General features: G+C 35.3%; 2 protein-coding genes across 3 annotated transcripts; both read right to left on the bottom strand.

The window, feature by feature from the left end:
• Positions 1–249: 249 nt before the first annotated feature.
• Positions 250–2730, bottom strand: LOC111425547 (myrosinase 1-like). Of its 2 annotated transcripts, none has more exons than XM_023059649.2 (7): positions 2466–2730; positions 2265–2401; positions 1946–2040; positions 1211–1887; positions 721–1152; positions 562–668; positions 250–503 (listed from the first exon to the last, which is right to left on the bottom strand). In XM_023059649.2, the coding sequence occupies exons 2-7, from the start codon at positions 2294–2296 to the stop codon at positions 353–355; spliced, it is 1494 nt and encodes a 497-aa protein (XP_022915417.2). In that variant the 5' UTR covers positions 2297–2401; positions 2466–2730; the 3' UTR covers positions 250–352. The 2 variants fall into 2 exon arrangements, with proteins under 2 accessions (XP_022915417.2, XP_022915423.2); XM_023059655.2 differs by having other exon boundaries at positions 2265–2404; positions 2466–2551.
• Positions 2731–13040: 10310 nt separating this feature from the next.
• On the bottom strand, positions 13041–23414 carry LOC111425679 (myrosinase 1-like). The gene is made up of 6 exons (XM_023059882.2): positions 23370–23414; positions 23211–23308; positions 13972–14642; positions 13473–13910; positions 13303–13409; positions 13041–13248 (listed from the first exon to the last, which is right to left on the bottom strand). The coding sequence occupies exons 1-6, from the start codon at positions 23396–23398 to the stop codon at positions 13098–13100; spliced, it is 1494 nt and encodes a 497-aa protein (XP_022915650.2). The 5' UTR covers positions 23399–23414; the 3' UTR covers positions 13041–13097.
• Positions 23415–23687: the final 273 nt, after the last annotated feature.

Here is a 23687-nt window from a genome sequence, read left to right as displayed (position 1 = left end):
AGGAATATAATATCTTTGGGACCTCCGTAGACTTGTAGCGCTTGAGAATTTCATTTTCAATATGATTCATTTTTTTTTGTATTTTTCATTTTTTCTTTTTTTATAATGTATTTACTATAGATTGACAAGTGTAAAGAGTGTAAGTTTCTTATTAGCACAATAAAGAATAATAAGGCGTCAAAAATTTTTTTGTGTCAAAATATAGGCTATAAAACTCGTTTTAATTAACGAGAATATAAAGTTTTCTGATTCTCTTGGATTAATATATTTTTATTTGCATAGTACTCCAAGTACATCAAAGATATAAATTCAATTAATTTTTGAATGCCTTTATGAAATAGATTTTTGATAATTAAAAAACACATTTTTCAAATCCTGATGGAGTGAAACTCCAGTCGATTTTTTTGGTCTCAATTATGTTTCTGTAGGCGTAAGCTGACATTTTCAATGTTCTTGTACGTTCTGGACTCACGAAATCGACTCGAATTAATCCAAACTTTTTGCTGTAAATTAGAAAAAACAAGATTTAACTGTTTACAATAACAATTTTTTGCTCAATACCTATATCCTCCAGTCCATTCAAAGTTATCCATAAAACTCCACGCTGTGTACCCAGATATATTGCATCCTTCATTATGTATAGCGTTTAAAAGTGCTTCTAAATATTTCTAAAAATATAATTTCTAATAACATTTTATAAATACTGTAGTATTTTTGTACATAGTGATAATTGATTCTTCTACAATCTTGAAGACCACCTTTATCGGAAAATCCATTTTCAGTGATGATAACCTCCGGATTTCCGTATTCGTTTTTAATCCATTTCAAAATGTTTCCGAATCCCCACGGCACAGAACGAATCCACCAAGAAGCTCCAGCTTCCCATAGTGGGTCCTGAGACAAAGACGAACCAAAATCGGAATCTTGAGATGGCCCTCCAGATATGTTGGCAGGAACTGCATAAGCACTTGTATAGTGATTAAAACCGAAATAATCAGATGTTCCTCTTATGTAACTAATTTCCGCTGGCGTAAATTCCGGTAATCTCGATTGTGAGAAATTTTCTTGTTTGCTCATAAAACTAATGCGCTCTTTCATTATTGGAGGATAATCACCTTTTTTGGAGAAAATTGGATGTGCAAACCAACCAAACTAACAATAAGAGTATTAAACAAGTAAGTTTTATAAGATAAATTCAAGAAAAATGTACCTCCATTTGAAGTCTTTGGTTGGCGGCTTGAACATTTTCCTTACTCGAACTGCTAGGTTCATACCAAATTCCTTGCAATGAAATACCGATTTTTCCTTTTTGACTTTTTCTGAACTCCTTATCGTAAAGATGATAAGCTTTAGCGTGGGCAATTAATAAAGTATGGCCACACAAATACAATCCAACTCCTCGACTTTTTAAGAAAGGGGCCAAAGCTAATAAACCACCCTCATAAGATCCAGCACACAAAACAGACGGTTCATTAAAAGTTATCCAGTATTTTACTCGATCACCAAAGTTTTCATATGCAATCCTAACGTATTCTAGAAAATAATCAGCCATTAACGGATTTGTCCATCCTCCAAGATCTTGAAGCGGTTGAGGAAGATCCCAGTGGAAAAGCGATACCATTGGTTCAATTCCGTTGGCTGTTAAAGCATCGAGAAGCTCGTTATAGTAACGAATCCCATCGGGATTAATTTTATTTTTAAATCCAGTTGGGAGGATTCTAGACCAAGATAAGGAAATTCTATAAAAATTGACTCCAAGCTGTTTTAAAAGCTGTACATCTCCTTCGGTATGGTGATAAGTATCACATGCTATATCGCCGTTTGTTCCATCTTGAATAACATTCGGGGTACGATGAACTGCGTAATCCCAAATATTTTCTCCTTTCCCTGCACAAAATTAAAATAAAATTAATAAATGCAAAAACTAGGTGGTAAAAAGATTTACCACTTAAATTCCATGCGCCTTCAACTTGATATGCAGAAGTAGCTACACCAAATTTAAAATTCGGTGGGAATTGGAGTTCTCCAAAAACTAATGAGCTAATAAACAATAAAATTTTAATTTCTATATGTGTTAAAGAGTGTATATTTTAGTTTCGATATCTAATTATATCTTTCTAATAAAAATTTCTTAATCTTAGTGACCTATTAACCTATTATAACATTTCTTAATGTTTTTATTTTGAATCTTATTCGCAGTTTTTTTAAGATACCCTCAATTATTACATATACATTAATCGATTTATTTAATTTTTTAAACTTACTTTGTTATGATGAGAACTAGAAGGTGCTTCATTGTAATTTGGGAGTTACAGAGTGACTACTGGAAGATCAATCCGACAAATCGTATATATACGTGATATATTTTTATCTAATTCAACAAGTAAATATTTGGTTTTGTCTGCTAAAAAAGAGAACAATTAAGAACAACTTTAAACATTATTTGTTAACCATATGTTTATTACATATTATGTTCTATATATAGTTTTATATACAATAAACTTGTCCTAAATTTCAATCAACTCCATTAATTTCAAAAATCTTTTTACACATATATTAGCATGAAATTTTGGATGTTCAGGGTTCCTACAGTCTATAGGAAAAATTGAGTAACTTAAAACGTTTGAGAGTTGGGTTACATACACACTGAGTGGTATTTGTCGACTATAAATGAAAATCGCACGAAACTTACACCTACGTATTACAGCACCGCACGAGTACGTAGAGAATCGCGTGAATACGAGTAATACGATTATCTCGTGTGTCCTTGTACGCATCACGCATTTCTGTACAGGATGTCCCAGTTTCGTTGTTCGTATAGGCTATCTCCGAAACTAAAAGAGATAGAAAGAAAATAGCTTACATGTCATGATCTCTTTTTTCGAGAAAATGCTAATGTCGAAAACTCCGAACAGCTATCGTCTTTTGTTTTCGCCCTATCGGCAAAAACTGAAAAATTTGCATGAACGACAATCGCGAATATCTCACTTATCATCAAAGATGGAGTATTATAAATAAAATATTATATGGGCAACTTTCTACCAAGAATTCAGTAGCGTAGGTAGATTTTTTTTCCCATCTTTTATTTTCGAGATTTTAGAAGTAACTTTATTTTTAAATGGAAACCATAGTTGGCTATGACCTAAAATAATTTGCTATTTTCTTCTGATAACAAATATATATAGTTTGTGGGGTATATTTCTTATAGTTATTGAATAAATAACAAAAATTCATTTTGTTCTATCTAAAACTAATGTATGTACATATTTAAAAGTTAATGTTGCTATGGTGATAATCATGCATACAGTGTGTTAATTAATTATCGTACCCGACGTCATCATTGCAAGTATGCAGCCAATATCACACTATTGGTATTGCAATACACGATTTGCGTATTGCACTGTGCTTTTGGTTGCATATTTGCAATGATAACGTCGGGTACGATAATTAATTAACACACTGTACTATGATGGAACATAATGTATCAATTTTTTTTGTACTTTCTAAAACTATTGTATATACAGTAAAGTGCCGATTAACCGTGGTAATACGGGGAAAGTAGATACCGGATAATCGAAAACCACGGATAATACAACCTGATGTTTTAAAAATTATTGAAATACGAATGTTTAATTTTTGTTCTAAGAAAAAGTTAGAGAATTGTATAATGAAAGAAATAAACTGGTGTAAAACAACCTTCTTTACTATAAAACTAAATAATAGTTTTAGTTATGTATTTTTGATACAAGATAGCGAAATGACACTTTTGCATTCGAGAACGAAAGTTATTTATTAAATATCATCTTGCTGTTCCATAAAATTTAAAGAGTTTCAGCACCTACTAGCGTTTGCTTGCAGCTGACTTTGGATTGTAGTTCTAATATTCTAATATTTCTAATATTTAGCCACTTCAGAATATTTTCGTCATCCAGTTCTTCACAGCCCTATCATCAACCTTTCATCACTATCAATTACATGTTCTTCAGCTGATTCATCGCATAAAATATTGTTAAAATATTTTTCAATATGTTTATACTTTTCAATTGTGGTAGCTTTCACATTTTCCAGGCATATGATATGTTGTATACAGCATCTCGAAGCATAATTGATTTTCAAAACTGTAAAGGAGCATTATTGTCTTTTGCGACTAGATCCATCATTAATTTTTTTCATACATTTTTTACGTGTAGACCAAATTTATTTCTAAACATTTCAAAAATGTTTAGTGTCTACATATCGATACATAATATAGATTTTTTTTCGAAAAGAAATTAGGCGTGGCGAAGTACGTAAAGAATTTGTTGTTAAAATACATAAATTAATTTTTATAAAATATATAAATCACAACCACAGTTAATCCGAACCCCGGTTAAACAGTCCACGGATAATCGGCACTTTACTGTATTTAAAACTTAATGTTGTTATGGTGATAACCATACCATGATGGAAAACATTGTTTCTAATTATTGCCAAAGTTTGTAGTAGTTTTTAAAAATTCATTAACAACTTTGGCATTATGTGCTGGTGCTCCGTCATATTGAAAATATATCATTTGAGACATATTTAATGGCAAATTGTCGACCAAAGGCTCAATGTGTTGCCTTAATATATTAAGATATTTACCTGAGTTTAAGTTTTTATGGTAGATACTATATGCCAAAATTCTATTATCTAAAAGGGCACACCATACATTGAACCCGAATCTTCTTTGAACACTCAGAGACTTCATCGGTCCAGATGACATTTTGAACAAACAGCAGATTATTTAATTTTTCTAAATATCATCTTCAAAATTCTAATCTTAGATTCACATCTCCGGCAAGTAAATAATGAGTTGCCTCGCTGTGTTTTTACGTTTTACCGTTTGTTTATACTTATTTTTCTTACATATTCGTGAGCAGCGGCTTTTGGGTCAGACGTCTTGTTCAATTTCTCTGCAAGATATTGAAGGATTTATCGCAAGTGAAGCCAACACATTGACTTCATCCTCTTGCAGGTCATTTTGGTATGTTTTTGGACGTGGTTTGGGGAAGGACCAAAAATCTATTAAATTTTCTGCTAATCGGCTGAAGGTTCTTACGTGCGGTTGTCTTCTTTCCGGATACCTTGTGAAACATAATTCCGCGGCTAACGTGGCATTCTTATCTGATAACATATAGCATTCCACCATGTTACATTTTTCATAATTTTCGAAATTCATTGTAAAGTTTTATTCAGTTTTGTTATACTTTGACACTTAACATGCTGGTGCTTCGTACCAGCACATAATGCCGTAGTTGTTATCGAATTTTTAAATACTGTTAATAAGTTTTATTGTTTACATTACATTACATTGCATCGACTACATATCGGGTAGGCGGACCAACCAACCTTGCACCGCGACCCTAAGGATCTATTGTACCCCGATAGATATCGTGATCAAATTTCACCGTGCAGTCCAATGCTCTTAACGAACATTAATACCTTGCTCGGCGAAAGGTCATTCAGATCCCTTGAGGAGATAAACTGCGACCCAAAAATCGAGAATCTGATACGGTTAACGGCAGGGCAGTGGCATAAAACATGCTCAACCGTCTCTGCTTCCTCCGCACATAGTCGGCATTCAACATCGTCGGCTAAACCCACCAAGTTGAGGTGTGCTTTTAATCGGCAGTGCCCAGTAAAAACACCCATTAGAACTTTTGTGTTGCTAGGAGCAAGTCCTAAAAAGTTCCCGGGTTTGACACTGGTGATGTTAATAAACACCTTAGCATGTCTCATTCCAGGAGAACTGGTCCACAGTAGGCGATTCTTTCTTCAGCCCACAGTCCAATCCTATATTTGGCCATCGCAAATGATACACCAACTACCGGTTCCGGCCCCACAAACGCTTCAGCGCTGCCATCTCGTGCTAGCTTATCTGCCGCTTCATTGCCAACAACCCCAGAGTGACCCGGGACCCAGATCAGAGAGACTGTGTTATCACAACTTAGTGTGTTTAATGTCTCTTACAATCATTAACCAAAGCCGACACCGTTTTCACGGCTTGCAGCGCCTGGAGAGCGGCTTGACTGTCTGAGAAAATTCGTACTGTCATGTTCTTCGCCCCTCTTTCAAGAAGATTTTGGCACCCATGTCAATAGCAAATACTTCCGCCTGGAATACAGTACAGTGCGTACCCAGGCTGTAAGGTTGCTTAATTCGAGGTGTCTGGCAGTGTACTCCTGCTCCTACCCCTTCAGGCGTTTTTGATCCATCTGTGTACAAGCAAATGTCTGCCTGAACCAGAGAATTTTCATTTTCGATCCAGGACTGTCGCTCAGGCAGTACAATCTGGTATCGAGCATTAATCACTGATAGTGATACCACCAAATCTGACGGCATTGATAGCACAATATCAGTGCTTATAATGCCTTCCGCAGCCCATTGGTAGGACATGTCGGAACAGTTTTGAGCATATTGCTTAAATCTGTAAATGGTTGTTCTAGCCACTTTCTCTATATGCAAATGCAGAGGAGATAGACCAAGCAGACCCTCCATTGCTAGAGTTGGCGTTGTGCCTATCGCATCAGAGATTGCAATCCAGCTACTCGTTGAATTCGTGAAAGTTTACTGATAACTGAAGTCTGTCGGACTTTCCTATACCAGGTTGCTGCTCCGTATGTGATCATAGGTCTAACCACAGTCACATAGAGCCAGTACAGTCTTTCAGGGGTAAGACCCCAATTTTTTCCACAAAGACTGCGACAAGTAAACAAGGATAGTCTAGCTTTGTGCAAAACTCCCTGCAAATGTCCATTCCATGACAGGGTTTTGTCTAGGATTACTCCTAGATATTTGACTTCCTTTGAGAAAGGAATTTCTTCACCTTGGATAGTTGGGCGGATTAGTCCATCCAACTTTCGTTTCCTGGTGAAGGGCACAACAATTGTCTTTTGCGGGTTTATTGAGAGGTTCTCTCCATTACACCAAGCGCAAATGGTATCTAGGGTCACCTGGAGGACTTTAGATATCCTCGGCAAACAGGTTCCTTTGACCATAACGACAATGTCATCAGCATAAGCTTGTATTTCCACACCAACGGCTTCGACTATCGCAATCAGATCGTCAACTAGGAGGGACCAAAGCAGGGGAGATAACAACCCTTCCTGCGGGCAGTCACCTCTCGGCTTGAAGCGTATCGTATCACCGTGGAGTGAAGTAGAAACTATTCTACTATCTAGCATATTGCGGATCCAACCCGCTATAGTAGCTTCCACTCCCCTGTCAAGAGCAGCTCTTTCAAGAGATTGTGGTATTGCGTTGTTGAACGCTCCCTCTATATCCAGAAACGTACAAACCAAGATTTCTTTATCCTGCAGCGTCCTGGATACTCTACCAACTAAGTTGTGTAGAGCCAATTCTGCTGATTTTGCCGCTTGATAACCATACTGTAGGCGACTCAGTGGACGAGATACCAATGGCACCGTACGGATATACCGTTCCAGAACTTTTTCAAGGGTTTTCAGCAGAAATGACGTTAGGCTGATGGGTCGAAAGGCATTAGAAGTAGGGACCGAACGGCCCGCTTTGGGTATGTAAGATACCCTTACCTTAGTCCATTCTGCCGGCACATATTTCCAGGCGACACTCGCTCTGAAAATTTTTACCAAAATTGGCAACAACAAAGACCGCCCTTGCTGTAACAAAGCAGGAAAGATATTGTCTTCTCCAGGCGATTTGAACGGCTTAAACGTTTGAATTGCCTGGTCCACGGATGTGTAAGTGACGACTTTTCTAGCCACACTCCAATCCGTATTTGAGGGGCACTTTGCGTAAAACTACCGTCTCTAGCGAGAATCTTGTGAATTCTTGCACTGCTGGGTGTGTCTTTCACTCCCTCACAGAACCTCCTCCAAGACTCTTTTTTTGCCTTACGTATGTTTCTGGTGTAATTCGTTAGAGCCTGTTTATATTTCTCCCATTCACCTAATGTCTTGGCTCGGTTAAAAAGCTTCCGGACCTCGTGTCTTTCGGAGCTAAGAGATTCGTTCCACCAGGGTGTGCCCCCATTATTACTTTTCACCTTCAGTGGACTGCTACTGTGATAGGCAGAGCGAATTGCCACAGAGATCTGCTCCGTGGCTATTTCAACCTGATCACAGTTCCTAACGGTTGCGATGGCACTAGTTAGGTTATCTGCAAGGCAACTCTTAAACAGATCCCAATTAGTGCTACGGGGATTACGGTACGTACAGTCTGATTTCATCCCTAGATCAATTTTAAATTGAATATGTCTATGATCTGAACACGACGGTTCAGAGGATACCCTCCAGGAGGTTATCTTAGAGCTTAATATAATTGAGCTGAACGTAATGTCAAGTACCTCTGCTCTATTTCTGGTAACAAAGGTTGGTTTGGCGCCTACATTGCATCATAGTATGTATCTTTATCACCATAGCAACATCAATTTTTAAATACATACATTGGTTTTAGATAGAACAAAATGAATTTTTGTTAATTATTCAATAGCTGTAAGAAATATACCTCCCAAACTATATATATTTGTTATCAGAAGAAAATAACAAATTATTGAAGGTCATAGTAAACTACGGTTTCCATTTAAAAAAATAAAGTTACGTCTAAAATCTCGAAAATAAAAGATGGGAAGAAAATTTTACCTACGCCACTGAATTCTTCGTAAAAAGTCCATCTTTGATAATAAGTGAGATATTCGCGATGGTCGTTTTCGCAAAATTTTCGGTTTTTGCCGATAGGGTGAAAACAAAAGACGATAGCTGTTCGGAATTTTTCGGCATTACCATTTTCTCGAAAAACGAGATCATGACATATAAGTTTTTTTGTATCTCTTTTAGTTTCGAAGATAGATGCGGACATCGAAATTGGGACAGCCTGTACTTGCATCGTTTCGCATCGTCATCGGTGAGTACAACAGTAATCGGCATCGTTTAGAATCGGTATCGGCGAGTACAACACTAATCGGCATCATTTAGAGTCAGTATCGGCGAGTATACTGGCGAGATTTTGTTTATGCTGAAGGAATGTACAAGGTGTGCCACGACGAGTTGAGTCTATATGTACAGGATGTTTTAAAACAACCTTTAAATATTTATAGGGGTGGTACTACAGTCGAAAACAAGTCGAAAAATGTTAATGAACATGGGTCCGCAAATCAACCGTTTTCAAGACACAGAATGTTAACATTTTTTGAGAGATTTTTTATACGGTTTTTCTTTTAAACTATAACTACTACAGATTTGATACTGGGCAAATCAATACAGTATGAAACTGTCTCTTTTTGAGAGTAGTATAATGTCTCCATTGCTTCCGGTTGGTATAATTTATTCCATTATAAAATTTTCCGATTACAAGGAGTAGGCTTTGACATACATACAATCGGTTAAGATAAATTAATTTGACGTTTTGTTCAAATTATGAAATAACCAAATATCAGTAATCCAACGCCAGTAATTTGACTTTGTGAAACCTGAAATGAAATCGATTGTAATGGTCTTGTATTCAAATGCTGAAATGGGCGATATGGTGTTTATGTACGGCCGTAACAATGGAAGTGCTTTGTGAACTATTAACCCGTCCAACATACTTTGATTTCTTGGAATACACTGTTACTCAACTATTGGAAAACTAACCGTTAAATCAAAAGCTTGTGGTTTAAAAACTAAGTTTATGGTTTATGCAGGATGAAGCTCCCCCGCACTTTACGCGTATTGTTAGAAAACATTTGAATGAAAAATTTCCAGTAAGATGGATAGGGCGAGGAGGTCCCATTGCGCCTGCACGTCTCGATTTTAACCCATTAGACTTTTGTCTAATGTCTAAAAACCGAAAGTATTAGTATTACATTGTCTCAATTCAATTTTTCTAATAATTTACTTTAAAAACTGTGTTCTTTCTCGGAAACCTTCAGCAATACACATTTTGTTTTGTAATTAATGTTGTTTAGAAATAAACTATCTAACCAATTGTTAAATATAATTTTTGAATTTTCTGAATAATAGTGGTATTTATCTTCACTTCCGATTCAACCGGAAGCAATGAAAACATCATACTACTCTCAAAAAGAGACAGTTTCATACTGTATCGATTTTCCAAGTATCAAATCTGTAGTAGTTACAGTTTAAAAGAAAAACGTAGAGTCCCAAAAAATTTGATCATCTTGTATCTCGGAAACGATTGATTTGCGGATCCATGTTCATTAACACTTTTTTACTTGTTTTCAACTGTAGTACTACCCCTATAAATATTTAAACGTTGTTTTAAAACATCCTGTATATGGCAAACTACTGGCGCTATTTTTATTAAAATTTACATATAGCGTTTATCCGTTAGCGTTTTCCAGTTTTCTCCAACTTCCGATTATACCGGAAATGGACTCCAACTTCGTTATTTTAAATGTAATGTACCAATTTTTATTGAATTTTCGAGATCTCCGCTAAATTTAGATATGTCATCATATGTCTGGAGCGCATCATTTTTGAATTATTTCAGTTTTTTGATATTTTTGGCAGATGGAACCATTTACAATAAAAATAATTTTTCGAAATTACACTCGAGTCCGGCTAAATATTCTCAGGGTTTGCACAGAGAGGACCCATAGTTTACATAACCCTTGAAATGTTTTTTAAAAAATTTTACAGGTGGTCAGAAATTTGCACTGAATTTCCCTATCTCGAAATATCGAAAACTTAATTTTTTTAAATGACAGCCCCAATTTATTCAATTTAGTTTGCCATATGTATACATATAGACTCGGCTCGTCGTGACAGACCTTGTATATTGTATGAGACATTTATAGCATTGTGAGAAATGGGACATTAGACAAATTCAAAACAGAAACTACACATTACATAAAAACATAATACAACAAAAAGTTTTTTCTAGTACATACATATGTAATTTATTCTATACAATAATAACGCCTATAGAAAGGAATACAATCTTGGATTAAAAAAGATACTTCTTAAGTGGTCATTGATATATCAAACTCCAAATCCATTTCCTTTATAAGCTGGTGCTTTACTGCCATCTTCATACCCTCCACCACAAAACACAGCAGGTTCATTAAAGGTAATCCAATCCTTGACACGATCACCAAAATGTTCAAAAAGTACATTGGCCTAGTCGACAAAGAGATCAGCAACAACCGGATTTGGCCAACCGCCAATTTCTTGTAAGGGTTGTGGTAAATCCCAATGGAACATTGTGGCAAACGGTTTTATTCCATTTTTGAGATTGTGAGAAATGGGACATTAAACAAATTGAAAACAGAAACTACACATTACATAAAAACATAATACAACAAAAAGTTTTTTCTAGTACATACATATGTAATTTATTCTATACAATAATAACGCCTATAGAAAGGAATACAATCTTGGATTAAAAAAGATACTTCTTAAGTGTCATTGATATATCAAACATAAGTAATGAAACAAAAAACTTAGTTCTATAAATAATTAGTTAATAATTAGTTCCATAAATAAATAATTAGTTCCAGAACAGTATCGTGCAAATGTCTTGTCTCGACTTGTCGAAAAACGTGTGAAATGACAAAACCAGACGATCGGACGATTATTCACGATGCGTCTCGCCACGATGCACGATGCCAACGATGCTACAATGCATTTCTGATGAATATTACTCGTAATCAAAAATTAAATGTAATCGGCGAAGCATTGCCAAACGGTACCAACAATTTTCATCGTTATCATTCCTTGAATTTTATTTTTATAAATATGTGACAAGTTGATAATGAGACACAAGAAGTTAAGGACTCACTACATAAAGGAAATCAATCTTTTTTTAGAGAACAATAGAGCACCAAAAATACTGATGTGACAAAAGGTAGATGACAATCAATATATTCAAAGAATATAAAGTAATGATGTCTTCATTCTACTCTACGATCTTTTTCCACATTCTTACGTTGATTGCGTTTTACCTTTCCAGACCACGATTGTAGCGCCTCGGCCACAACCTACCTCGACTAACGAATGAAAATGTACGATTTTATGTAATAAGACCGATGTCGCTTGCAGTTGCTTAAGGCCGAGCGTTCAGTCATCACTGATGACTGAACGCTCGGCTCATCAGTCAAACACAACTTTGTTCACAATAAACGACTTTATTAAACGAAAAATAACAATAACTATCTCAATAATTGTCTCGAATCACACCCAAAGTCTATTCCGTTCTGTGGCCGATTCTTAACTAACTGACTCTACCGTCTCTCTCTCTCTCTCTCTCTCTCTCTTCTGTGATTTCGTCATCGATGCTCCCCATCGACGTCATCGGGTCCCAGGAAGCTAACAGCTCGGCCTCTCCTGATCCTGTGACGTCCTCGTCCACATCTTTTTCTCCGTCTTTAACATTTTCCTCCTCTCCGTCTTCAACTTCTTCATCCTCATCTTCACTCTCGCTATCCTCATGTCTAATCCACAGTTTAGTCGTTCCTCAATAATTGTCTCGAACAACACCCAAAGTCTATTCCGTTCTGTGGGCGATTCTTAACTAACTAACTCTAACGTCTCTCTCACTTCTTGGATTTCGTCATCGATGCTCCCCATCGACGTCATCAGGTCCCAGGAAGCTAACACAGTTAAGGCTTTTATTATAAAACCATATATCTTAGCTGCGAGGCGTTATAGTTCATATATTATACATTCTAGCTGTAGGGCCTCGCCTTAATACAGCAACATCACGTCTTTCCGTCTTACAATTAGTTAAACCTAGGCCGCTTGCGGCCCAGATACTGTAATTGATTCCATCTTAGACAACACATACTGTAGTAACTGGGTAGTAAGCCAAGGTCGCTTGCGGCCGATGCGCTGTAATTGATGTAATATTGGACAATCTTGCTGTATACAGTGTCCGCCAAAATAATTTAATATTAACACACACAACAGCTGCTGCCTTAAGATATTATAAGCCATAAACATCTGAAGAATTTGTAAAAAATGTTGTAGAGTTTATTGATAATGTTAATTATTGCTTTGACATATTTAATAATGTATAATAAGTTCAATTACTACAATTTACTATTTATTATGCAACATATATTTTATTATACAGAATTTTATAACAAACAAGAAAATGTTTTAAAATTCGCATTCATTGAAAGAATCGGGAGTAAATTTCCAATCAACTCTTTTAGTTGCTAAAATATTTTTGTATACGTAGTACGACATTTTGGGTGTTCTTGAACGATCTGGGTCATCAAAATCTACATAGATGACACCAAATTTTTCGCTATAAAGAACAGAAAAAAAATATGATTACCTAATTATTAATTGATAAACTTACGTAAACCCTCTCATCCATTCGAAGTTATCCAAAAAACTCCATGCTGTATAACCACTAATATTACATCCATCTTCGTGAATTGCTTTAAGCAGTTCTTCTAAATATGTCTATTTAAAATATAATATTAAAGGTGAATTTATCTCAAATGTATTACATTATTTTTTACTCACATTATAATAATTAATTCTTCTACAATCATTTAATTCACCTTTATCCGAAAACCCATTCTCAGTTATAATAACTTCTGGGTTATTATATTCGTTTTTAATCCAAACCAAGAGTTTTCTAAAACCCCAAGGAACGACAGCTAACCAAGAAGACGCTCCTATTTCCCAATTAGTTTCGTAGTAACACATCGTTCCTATGTCAGTCCATTGAGAAGGTGGAATTCCCCAACCAGCTGGTAGTGGAGTACATTTATTAGTTGTGTAATGGTTTAATCCAAAGAAATCAGAAGAACCACGAATTTCTTCAATTTCTTCGGGAGTAAATTCTGGTAATCTAGACCGTGGGAAACCTTCTGTCGAGCTTTTTTCGGCAATCCGTTCTTTCATAACTGAAGGATAATCACCTTCTTTTGAATAAATTGGGTGAGCAAACCAACCGAACTAAAACAATAAAATTATTGTTTGTCAAATCAAATTAAAACGGGGAAAAATATTTTTTTACATTCATTTGAATTGTAATTTCACCTGCTTCGATGTCCTCGGGTTTATCACTACTAGGTTCAAACCAGTAAGTATCAAGAGTAATTCCAACTCTTCCTCCTTGCGAAGCTTTATATTTAGATTCGTATAATCTGTAAGCTTTTCCATGAGCTCTCAACACAGTGTGTGCACATAAATAAACTCCAAATCCATTTCCTTTATAAGCTGGTGCTTTACTGCCATCTTCATACCCTCCACCACAAAACACAGCAGGTTCATTAAAGGTAATCCAATCCTTGACACGATCACCAAAATGTTCAAAAAGTACATTGGCATAATCGACAAAGAGATCAGCAACAACCGGATTTGGCCAACCGCCGATTTCTTGTAAGGGTTGTGGTAAATCCCAATGGAACATTGTGGCAAACGGTTTTATCCCATTTTTGAGAAGTTCGTCAATCAATTCGTTGTAGTAACGAATTCCATCTGGATTTATTTTATTTGATGTACCCACAGGGAGGATTCTTGACCAAGAAAATGAGAAACGGTAGAAGTCTACTCCTAAACTTTTTAAGAGTTGGACGTCTGTTATAGCTTTGTTGTAGGTGTCACAAGCTATATCACCATTACTTTGATCGTATATTAATTCAGGGCGATTATGAGTTAGTACATCCCAAATATTTTCTCCTTTACCTAAAATAGCGAAAACAATGGTCTCAAATTTATTTATTAAGTTACGAAAGAAATTATTAAACGCCAAAAAAGTGGGAAATAACGTGGACCTCACAAGATGAGCAAACCACGAATCACATCGATCACATCTTGATATAGTCAAGACTTCTCTGACCACTATTTAGCTGCAGGGACTCTCAGAACTCGAATAATAATAATATTAATGCACGAAATCGAAAGCTGGAGATAAAGATAACGAGGTAACAACTGTGGATATTCTTGGAAAATCGACCAATGCAAGGAAAATTAAAACAGCGTTCTAGTTTTTTGGACCAAGCTTTCAAAATTACTTTATTCTTTCTTTAGGGTGAACTATTCAATTAAAAAAAAAACAAAATTAAGACTTAAATCCTCCAGTACTAACATGATTCTTGTAGCACCAATGCTAACATCGGTCTGTCAGACCAAACTTACCAAAAAGTGCTTTCTCGTCGTTTCTTTACATTTACAAGGTAAAGAAATTAATAAAGAAATTTTATGTACATTAGATGTTAAAACATAAGGTATACATAGTATACATAGTCAGTAGATCTAAAGTGCTTCATAAAATAATTAGTTTCTGTAATAACTTAATTAAAACATTTTATTAAATAAACTTAAATTAAATCTTTTTCAAAGTCAATAATATATTAATGTCGCAATCACTACACATTGCGGTAACATGTTCTAAACATAAAAAATGTTTACATCCAGTACACTTATATTTTGTTTTGTGATGTTTTTCTTGCACTGCATAAGGAACATCTACCATACTCTGTGTTTTGCTCTTGGGGATCAGTTTCAGGTCTCATGTTGCAGATTTCTTTAATGCGCATTCGGGTTAAATATGGCACTTGTTGAGTTGTTACACTTCACATGATCGGTAACCAAATCAAATAAAAGTTTTTCCAGAAAAACTCTTCGAAGCATATATGAACCAGGATTTTTTGAATTGAACACAGAAAAAGCGTTTATGGCAGCTATGCTCAATACACGATAAAAAATTAGATAGAATAGACCACTTTTTTTGTTTCTGGCATACATAATTGGTCGAATGTGTCAACACCACATTTTGTGTTGTTTTATTGTACAACATAATTATTTCAGTTTTTTTGTTGTAATTTTCTCTATGCTATCATCGTCATGTATAGTGGCTACGAGTAGGATATTTTTCATTTTTTTGGAACGTACGACACTAATGTACAATTTTCTGCAAATCCAAACATACTTGTACCTGTTGGTCTTATTATTATTATTGCTGCTGGGCTGAAGGGAGATCTATTGTAACTTTAGCCCTCCAAAAGTTTAAGTAAAATGTAGGTCCTTAATGAACCTTAGTATTGCCCCAAGGTTTTGTACCTTTATGTCGGTAGGTGTCAAAAGAGCTTTTCCGAAAATTTTCTCTCAGGTTGCTGGTACACTCTCCGATCAGTGCGGAGTCACACGTGTAGGCCTCAATTGCCTTTAGGACGGCCCGATTGTCTGTGAAAATGTTTATGGATGCACATTTCTGTCCCTTTTGTAGGTTCAAAGCGGTGCAGAAGTTTATAGCAAGAACTTCTGCTTGAAAAATGGATATGTCCGAGCTGAGGGGCGGTTTAATGTAGCTATTTGGACCACTGATGACCATGCCTACTCTGAATCTAACTGTCTTTGAAGCATCGGTGTACCAGTCTAGGGCTCCTCTTTTTAGTTGAAGCTCGCCCTTCGTCCAATCGTCCCTGCTTATATGCCAAATATAAACTAAATATATGCTAAATATGACCTTATACGGCTGGTTGAAATTGTATTCTGTCGGTATAAGGTGCGTTTTAATTGCAATCAAGTGATTTGGACATGGGTCCTTGAGGATTTCGAGGTGTCCTCTGAGGTTACCCTGCATCAACTTGTGTGAATAACCTGTTTTCAGTGATAAGGCCTGCTTCCTTTTGTATATATAAATGGAGTGGTGTGAGACCGAGTAGGGCTTCAAGAGCAGCCGTCGGACAAGATCTGGATTTGTGCCAGCTGTTGTTGTGCTGTCTTATGTTTTGATTTTGGCCATTAATATTTTTTTCAGCAGGCTTTCGCATAATGGTATACTAGTGAACCAGTTATCTATGGTGATGTTTCATCCACTATTCATTATTAGTTGTACAAGACGCTCAACAACTATTTCTCCGCTGTTCCGCTGTAAACCTCCATATTCATTGTATAAAAAGCTTTAGCATCAACTAAAGCAAATATTTTGATACCGTATCTCTCAGGTTTACTTGGAATATACTGCCAAAAATTACATTTTTCACGAAAGCCCGGTAGCATTTCGTCGACAGTAGTGTACTCCGATGGTGAATAACGTTTCTTGCAGTTAGAAATAAACAATTCGTATAAATCTCATACGGCTGCTAATTTATCAATTTTTATCCTCTCAAATCAAATATTTTTATTATCAAACCTCAAATGTTTTAATAAAAATCGAAATCTTTCTAACGACATCGTTACTCTGAACTTTTCTATAGATGTGTCGTTAGTTTTAAAAAAATCTTCTATATTCAAATGCTTGACTCGTACGTCGAAAAGGTAAAGGAGTCCAAGCAATGCTTTTATTTCAATTATATCGGTAGTAGTTACTGTTCGATATTCACTAGAATACTGATGTTGATTTATGAATAAGTGAACATTCAACAAGAACTTTTATGATCTTATCGGTAAAAAAGCATGTCCTTTTACGACTGCTGAGGTTGTAATTATATTTTTCGCTCGAATTTTTACTCTCTTATTAGATCCTTGTTCCATTTTGTTACGTTGTCTTTTCCGATAAAGAAGGGTTCCATCAAATTTTACCTTTTTGTTACACTAAACAAGTACAATTTAATTTTATAAAAATTAAACAATGAACAACATTAGTTATACAAAAGTTTTAAATAAACCCAAAAAACCTGGGAAAGGAAAAAAAACAACTAACAAACAAACAAAAATAACAAAAGGTGGAGGCCAAAAATATGAAACTTTACAATTCAAAAATTCCAAAAAAATATATAAAATTTAAAAAAAACAAACAATAAAATTTTCTTTGGGGTTGTTACTGTGTACTACTTACGTGTCATTCGTAACTAAGAAAGCGTACACAGAAGTTAGATTTTCAGTATCAGTTCTAAACTTCACCATCTAGAAAGAGTCTCTTACTGTAATTCAATTCCTTTTGCAAGATAGAAGTATTGTCAAAATCAAAGTGACGCCGTTTCTTAACATGATGCACAACTGTCTCTCTTATGCTGATTAATACGGTTGGATAAGTATTGGGAACTAATTTATGGCACTGACAATAGGGCGTAGCGGTACATCCGGTTAAGGATTTTAGGTAATTCATATACAGGATGGTCCATTTAATGTGAGACACGCGATTATCTCGAAAACGGTTCATTTTACATAAAAATGAACCAAATGAAAGTTGTTCTGTGCGAAGGGGGAAACCATATGAGGATAACATTTTTTGGTCTTGACCTTATTTTCAAGGTCATATGAAGGTCACGACCAATCTTTTAAATGGCACCCTATGTTTTTGATTGTAAAATCTGAATCTATAAGTAAAAGTAAAATAACAAAAAAAAAAAAATTTCCGTGTGGTTTTGCCAGTATGACGGCAAAACAACTTTTGGAGACAAAATCTAAATAATTTCTTTATTCAAATAGTGTTAAATATTGTTTATTTATAAAAAATGATTAAACTATACTATTAATCACCAACAAGTATAACATTTCCCGTCCACTTTTCAAAAGGTTTTCTTGGCTACTATTTCTGCATGCATTTCTTATCCGCACTTTCGTGTTTTCTGGCGTAGTCGGTACTTCGCGCTAAACATTATCCTTAAGGACGCCCCATAAAAAAATCAAGAGGTGTTAAATCAGGTGATCTGGCAGGCCAGGAAATTGGACCTCCCCTTCCAATCCATCGCCCAGCATAATCCCGATCTAAAGCATCACGTGCAATATGTGAAAAATGTGCTGGACACCCATCATTTTGCAGCCACATATTTTGTCTTTCTCATCAGCAACTTTTCTGCCACTTTCTCCATAAATAAAAATCACGACTTTTTCAGAATTTCGACTTTTTCAGCCACACTTAGAGTATCCATGATTTAATGACTTAGTGTAAAACGATGGAATAAATTCAGAATTTGTTGCCAAGCAGTTTTTATGCAAAGTTAATTTTACCTGTTACATTTTTTTAAAACAATCCAACCAATTAAGTCTCTGAAAGCGATATTCTGAAAATGCCGACATAAGCAGTTCCACGAACTCTTGTTTTTTATGCGTTATTTTATTATCAAATTGACAAAGGCGGAGTGATGCAAAATTAAAGAATGTTTGCATACGAGCAAATGTGAAACGAAAATTATGGAACACACGGTTCAAATTTACTTGTCAGTTTTAGTATCAGTTTCATAGTGAGTTGCGATTGAAAGGTCCGACTTATTAACTATAATGAATGTAATACGGCAATATGATTTATATTATATAATTGCTACTACTATCGCAAAAGTAGTGAAGAAGAAGAAAGAAATGAAGAGATCAAAATGGGTAAAAAAATTGCTGAATGCAAAAAATGTCCGAGAACGTTTTGTAAGGTTTACTTTATTGCTGATAGGCGCGTGTCTTGGGAACATGATCGTGTTACATATCAAGAATAGTGGAAATGTTAATTTTGAAAATGCAAATTTAAAACGATCTATTCGGGGTGAACGGTCAAATAAGCACAGGAACAACTTTTTTGTTTTTCTGTTCAACTTGATGTTTAAACGTGACATTTTCTTTAGGTTGTTGGTAGTCTCTACAAGAGAATTTGGACTTCAAACTACCAACAACCTAAAGAAAATGTCACGTTTAAACATCAAGTTGAAAAGAAAAACAAAAATACAAGAGAATTTGGACTTCAAACTACCAACAACCTAAAGAAAATGTCACGTTTAAACATCAAGTTGAAAAGAAAAACAAAAAGTTGTTCCTGTGCTTATTTGACCGTTCACCCCGAATAGATCGTTTTAAATTTGCCTCCCACGGTTATCGTGTCGAAGATAGTTCTTGCCGAATTTTGAAAATGTACTTACATGACACTGTTTCATCATGCTTAGTGCCCTTATGTATCTTAACTGTACTGTACAAATAAACAAAATAAAGCTTTCTACAGTTCTTTATGTATTTAAAAATAATAGTATACATTCCTCACTTAAAAATTGAATAAATTGAATAATATTGCCCGGTCGAGAATCGACAGTCTAAAAAATGTAGAATGGCTGATATTTGATATTTGCTTAAAAATCAAAAAAATTTTCACTTTCCAAAGACAAGTACTTCTTTGGTATATACCTATAAATTCACGTATAACGTCTTGCTAACGAACAGCCATTTCGTAAACAAATTTGAATAATACGCTTGCGAAGATCAATTTAAAACTGAGAAGAATGGCATGAACTGTCTCCACACGTACAAACTTGCACACGACGGGCCGTGCAAAATCAAGCTCAGCCAGATTTTATCGTGCCATGCCTAGACCTGACAGCGCCATCAGTTTTGGGGCATGGACGATCACATTTGCTCATGTGCATTAGCTCTGCGTGCAAATTTGACAGTTTTGCATCACAGTATATGGGCTGTATGTACTCAGTTTATGACAATTTTTGCAATCGTACTTTGTCAATCGTCGTTTACTCGCTGGAAAATTACAGTCCTCACACCTTTTCCCTTTGACAGCACCACCATAATGTTGTTCTCTGTTTTGAGTATCTTCCTCGTTACCATCGGTAGATTGAAAACGTTTCAATCTTTCTTGCATATCTTTAGGCATTCCCAGAGTTTGCTGACTTCTTCGCTTCAATTGGGGCAAGACTAACTCCTGTGCAAACCTTTTGAGGAACATCTTTCTGCGAACAGATTTTTGATTATTCTCAAAATAAATGACCAGTGCATTTATGCTCGTAACGTTCAGCATATCAAAAAATACTATAGCCGGCCATCGTCTTATATTCCTTGCAACATTATATGAGGCGCACAATTTATCGGCAGTATCCACACCTCCTTTTGTACTGTTGTAGAACGTTATTATTGATGGTTTTTGTTGACTACCTGTGGCGGCATCGATTGAATTGTCTTCATGAAGCGTTGAAGCAAGAAGTACACATTTGCCTTTCTTTGGTATGTACGATACTAACGTACTTTTATTATTGAACGCAAACATACTATTACAGACATCTCTTCTTTTTGTGGTAACAAATTGTGGTGGAATCTCGCGCTTTTTTTTTTTAAGTTCCAACATAAGACAACTTTTTATTTTTTTATTTGTCAATAAGGTCGAAACTACTGCACCAGTTGGCAGTAGTAATATTTCTACCTGTATCAAAAATAGGCTGATCTAATCTAAGAACGACATCAGTTGGTTTATTAGATACACGGTATGGGTCATCAGGATGCAAGCCAGCATAAATTTCAAGCTTATACAAATAAAATGTTTGAGCATCTACCAAAACATAAATTTTAATTCCGTACTGGTTCTGCTTATTTGGTATGTACCGTTTGAAACCACACCTACCTCTGAATGCTTCTAACTTCTCGTCCACAGTAACATTTTCTCCCAGACTGTAGCATTTTTGGCAGTTGTGAACAATCTTTGTAAACACGTCACGTTTTGCAGCTAACTTATCTGTACTTTTTCTTTCTTCCCGAGTACTTTTATTGTCGAATCTTAAACATTTCATAAATTTGAATCTTTTTATGCTCATGACCAGTCTAAATTTTTCAACGCCATCTTCAAAATCCCACAAATCTTCTAAACTTTGTTTATTAGCCTTGAAAACACCAGGTATGAACAAGGGACCAATGAAGGCTTTCAATTCAACCAAATCGACAATTTTGGCGTCTCTATCGCGTTGGAATTTCGATTTTATATCCTCAATATACTGGTTCGTATACTTCACAGTTGTTTCCAAAATATCATCTGTTACTAAACAGCTCCAACATTCTAAAGGAGTACGTGTCGATCTTGCTGCGCCCACTACTCCTGTAGTCTCTCTAAGCAGATTATGCTTCTTTGTTCGAATTCTTTTTGCTGGTTGATTGAGACTCCATTTCGTTTTTTTTATCGTTTCCGAAAAAATACTGATTACTTTCTATTGTATTGGCAAACAACCAACTTCGTCTTCAGAATCTTCTTGTTCCGTATCAGAATTCTCCTCCACAGCTTCTACAGCGTCAGGTGTATCCGTTTCGCTTTCATCTCCAAAATCTTCTTTTTCGCTAACACTTTCTTCTTCCCATAATATTTTTTCTATCTCCCTGATATCGTCAGGATTATTCAAAAAAAACTTGTCTTTACGGTTGACCATGATTAGCTTTCTAAAGATCTAAAATATATATTATATAATATATACATGTATGTGTGTATATAATTATATACATACATACATATATTTTATTGTATATAAAATAAAAATAAAATTGATTCTTACTATCACTCACTATTATATTACTGACAATTATAACATACGAGGTATTATGACTTGTTTTATATAAATTGGGTTAGGTTCAACAAAATAAATCTGTAAAGTACCGAATCCAGTTTTCGTTCTTCTGTCAACACAATTACCAATAAAACTTTACCCGAATACAAAATTCTTAAATGGCAGCAATAACAATGTGATATAAATGTTATGTGTAACAGAAAATACTTTTGAAATAAAGGACACTTGTAATATAAAATTATAACATTCGAAATTATAACACATATGACCGCAATGCATCAAAATGATCAAAATGCGTAGAATTCACTTTTACCTAAGATTCTGGAATATTTATAATGTTCACATTCTAGAGGGTCGCAAAATAAAAAGCTAATAACAACCAGAGACATTTGGAGATTCGCGGTCAAATATATCAAACCGAATTATTCCACGTGCATCAATTTGAACAGTTGCGCCCGACGAAGGATTAATAAAACATTTAATCCGTTGTTCTATTCTTTTTTGAACTACATACGAATTTTTTCGACGTTTAGGTATGTCGACATTTCCACTATCTCCAATCTCCAATATCAGTTCATTATCGAAACATCGCCTGCTCGGAAGTCGGGCATTTGGGTATCTTTCACGATATACGAGTACAGAGTTGAGTATGCAAAAGAGAAGATGGAGAGGTTGTACTCAAAGAAGATCAGAGACCCCATGCTAAGAACGGAAATGGGTGTGGTCAGGATGACAAATGCGATTAGGTAACTCGACGTGATAGTGGATGCGGCGCTGCTCTTTGTGGAGCTTACGTGCTCCACAAAGAGTATGTTGGAGGAAAGGTTGAGGTTGTGTTGGGGAGACTTGTGGTAGAATGGGTATTCGGAGAATCATAGTGGAAAGAGTGGTCTTATCAAAACTACTCTATGGTGCGAAAGTACGGGATATGAGAGCGGATGATAATGATAAATAATCAAAGGTGTAAATGCAAGGTGAGATCTACTCCATTATGGGAGGAGGAATACTGCTTGGAACCTACTTGGAAAAAAAAATAAAAATAATTCTACTTATTTACCGCTGGCATTCCATCCTCCTTCTACTTGATAGGAAGCTGTGGCAACTCCAAATTGAAAATTAGGGGGGAAAACGTAATCTTCGGCATAAGATGTACATCTAAACCATATAAATTTAAAGTACCTAGATTAAAACTAAATACCTCAATATTGAAGCTTACGCGTAAATCAAAACCAGTAACCACTTCATCGTGTGCAAACCAACTGTAATGCCACCAACATTTCTGACTTATTTATATTTAACATTAAATCATATCTTTACTGATTATCAAATTGGTGAACAATATTAAATTCCGTGTATTTTGCTTCGAGATCGTCCTAAACACTTGAAAGAAAGATAAAATTATATAAGTAGTATTGTAGGAAATCAATGAGGAATAATGGCTTTAGATAGATTAATTAAGGTCTTTAGACTTCCTAAATAATCTATAAAATCGTTTTATTATAAATCAAATAAATCGTTTCCAATAAAATTGTTA

The sequence above is a fragment of the Onthophagus taurus genome, chromosome 7 (genome assembly GCF_036711975.1).
Source record: "Onthophagus taurus isolate NC chromosome 7, IU_Otau_3.0, whole genome shotgun sequence".
Taxonomy (NCBI): domain Eukaryota; kingdom Metazoa; phylum Arthropoda; class Insecta; order Coleoptera; family Scarabaeidae; genus Onthophagus; species Onthophagus taurus.
The sequence above is the reverse complement of the archived record's forward strand: the minus strand, read 5'-3'. Positions and strand labels throughout refer to the sequence as shown.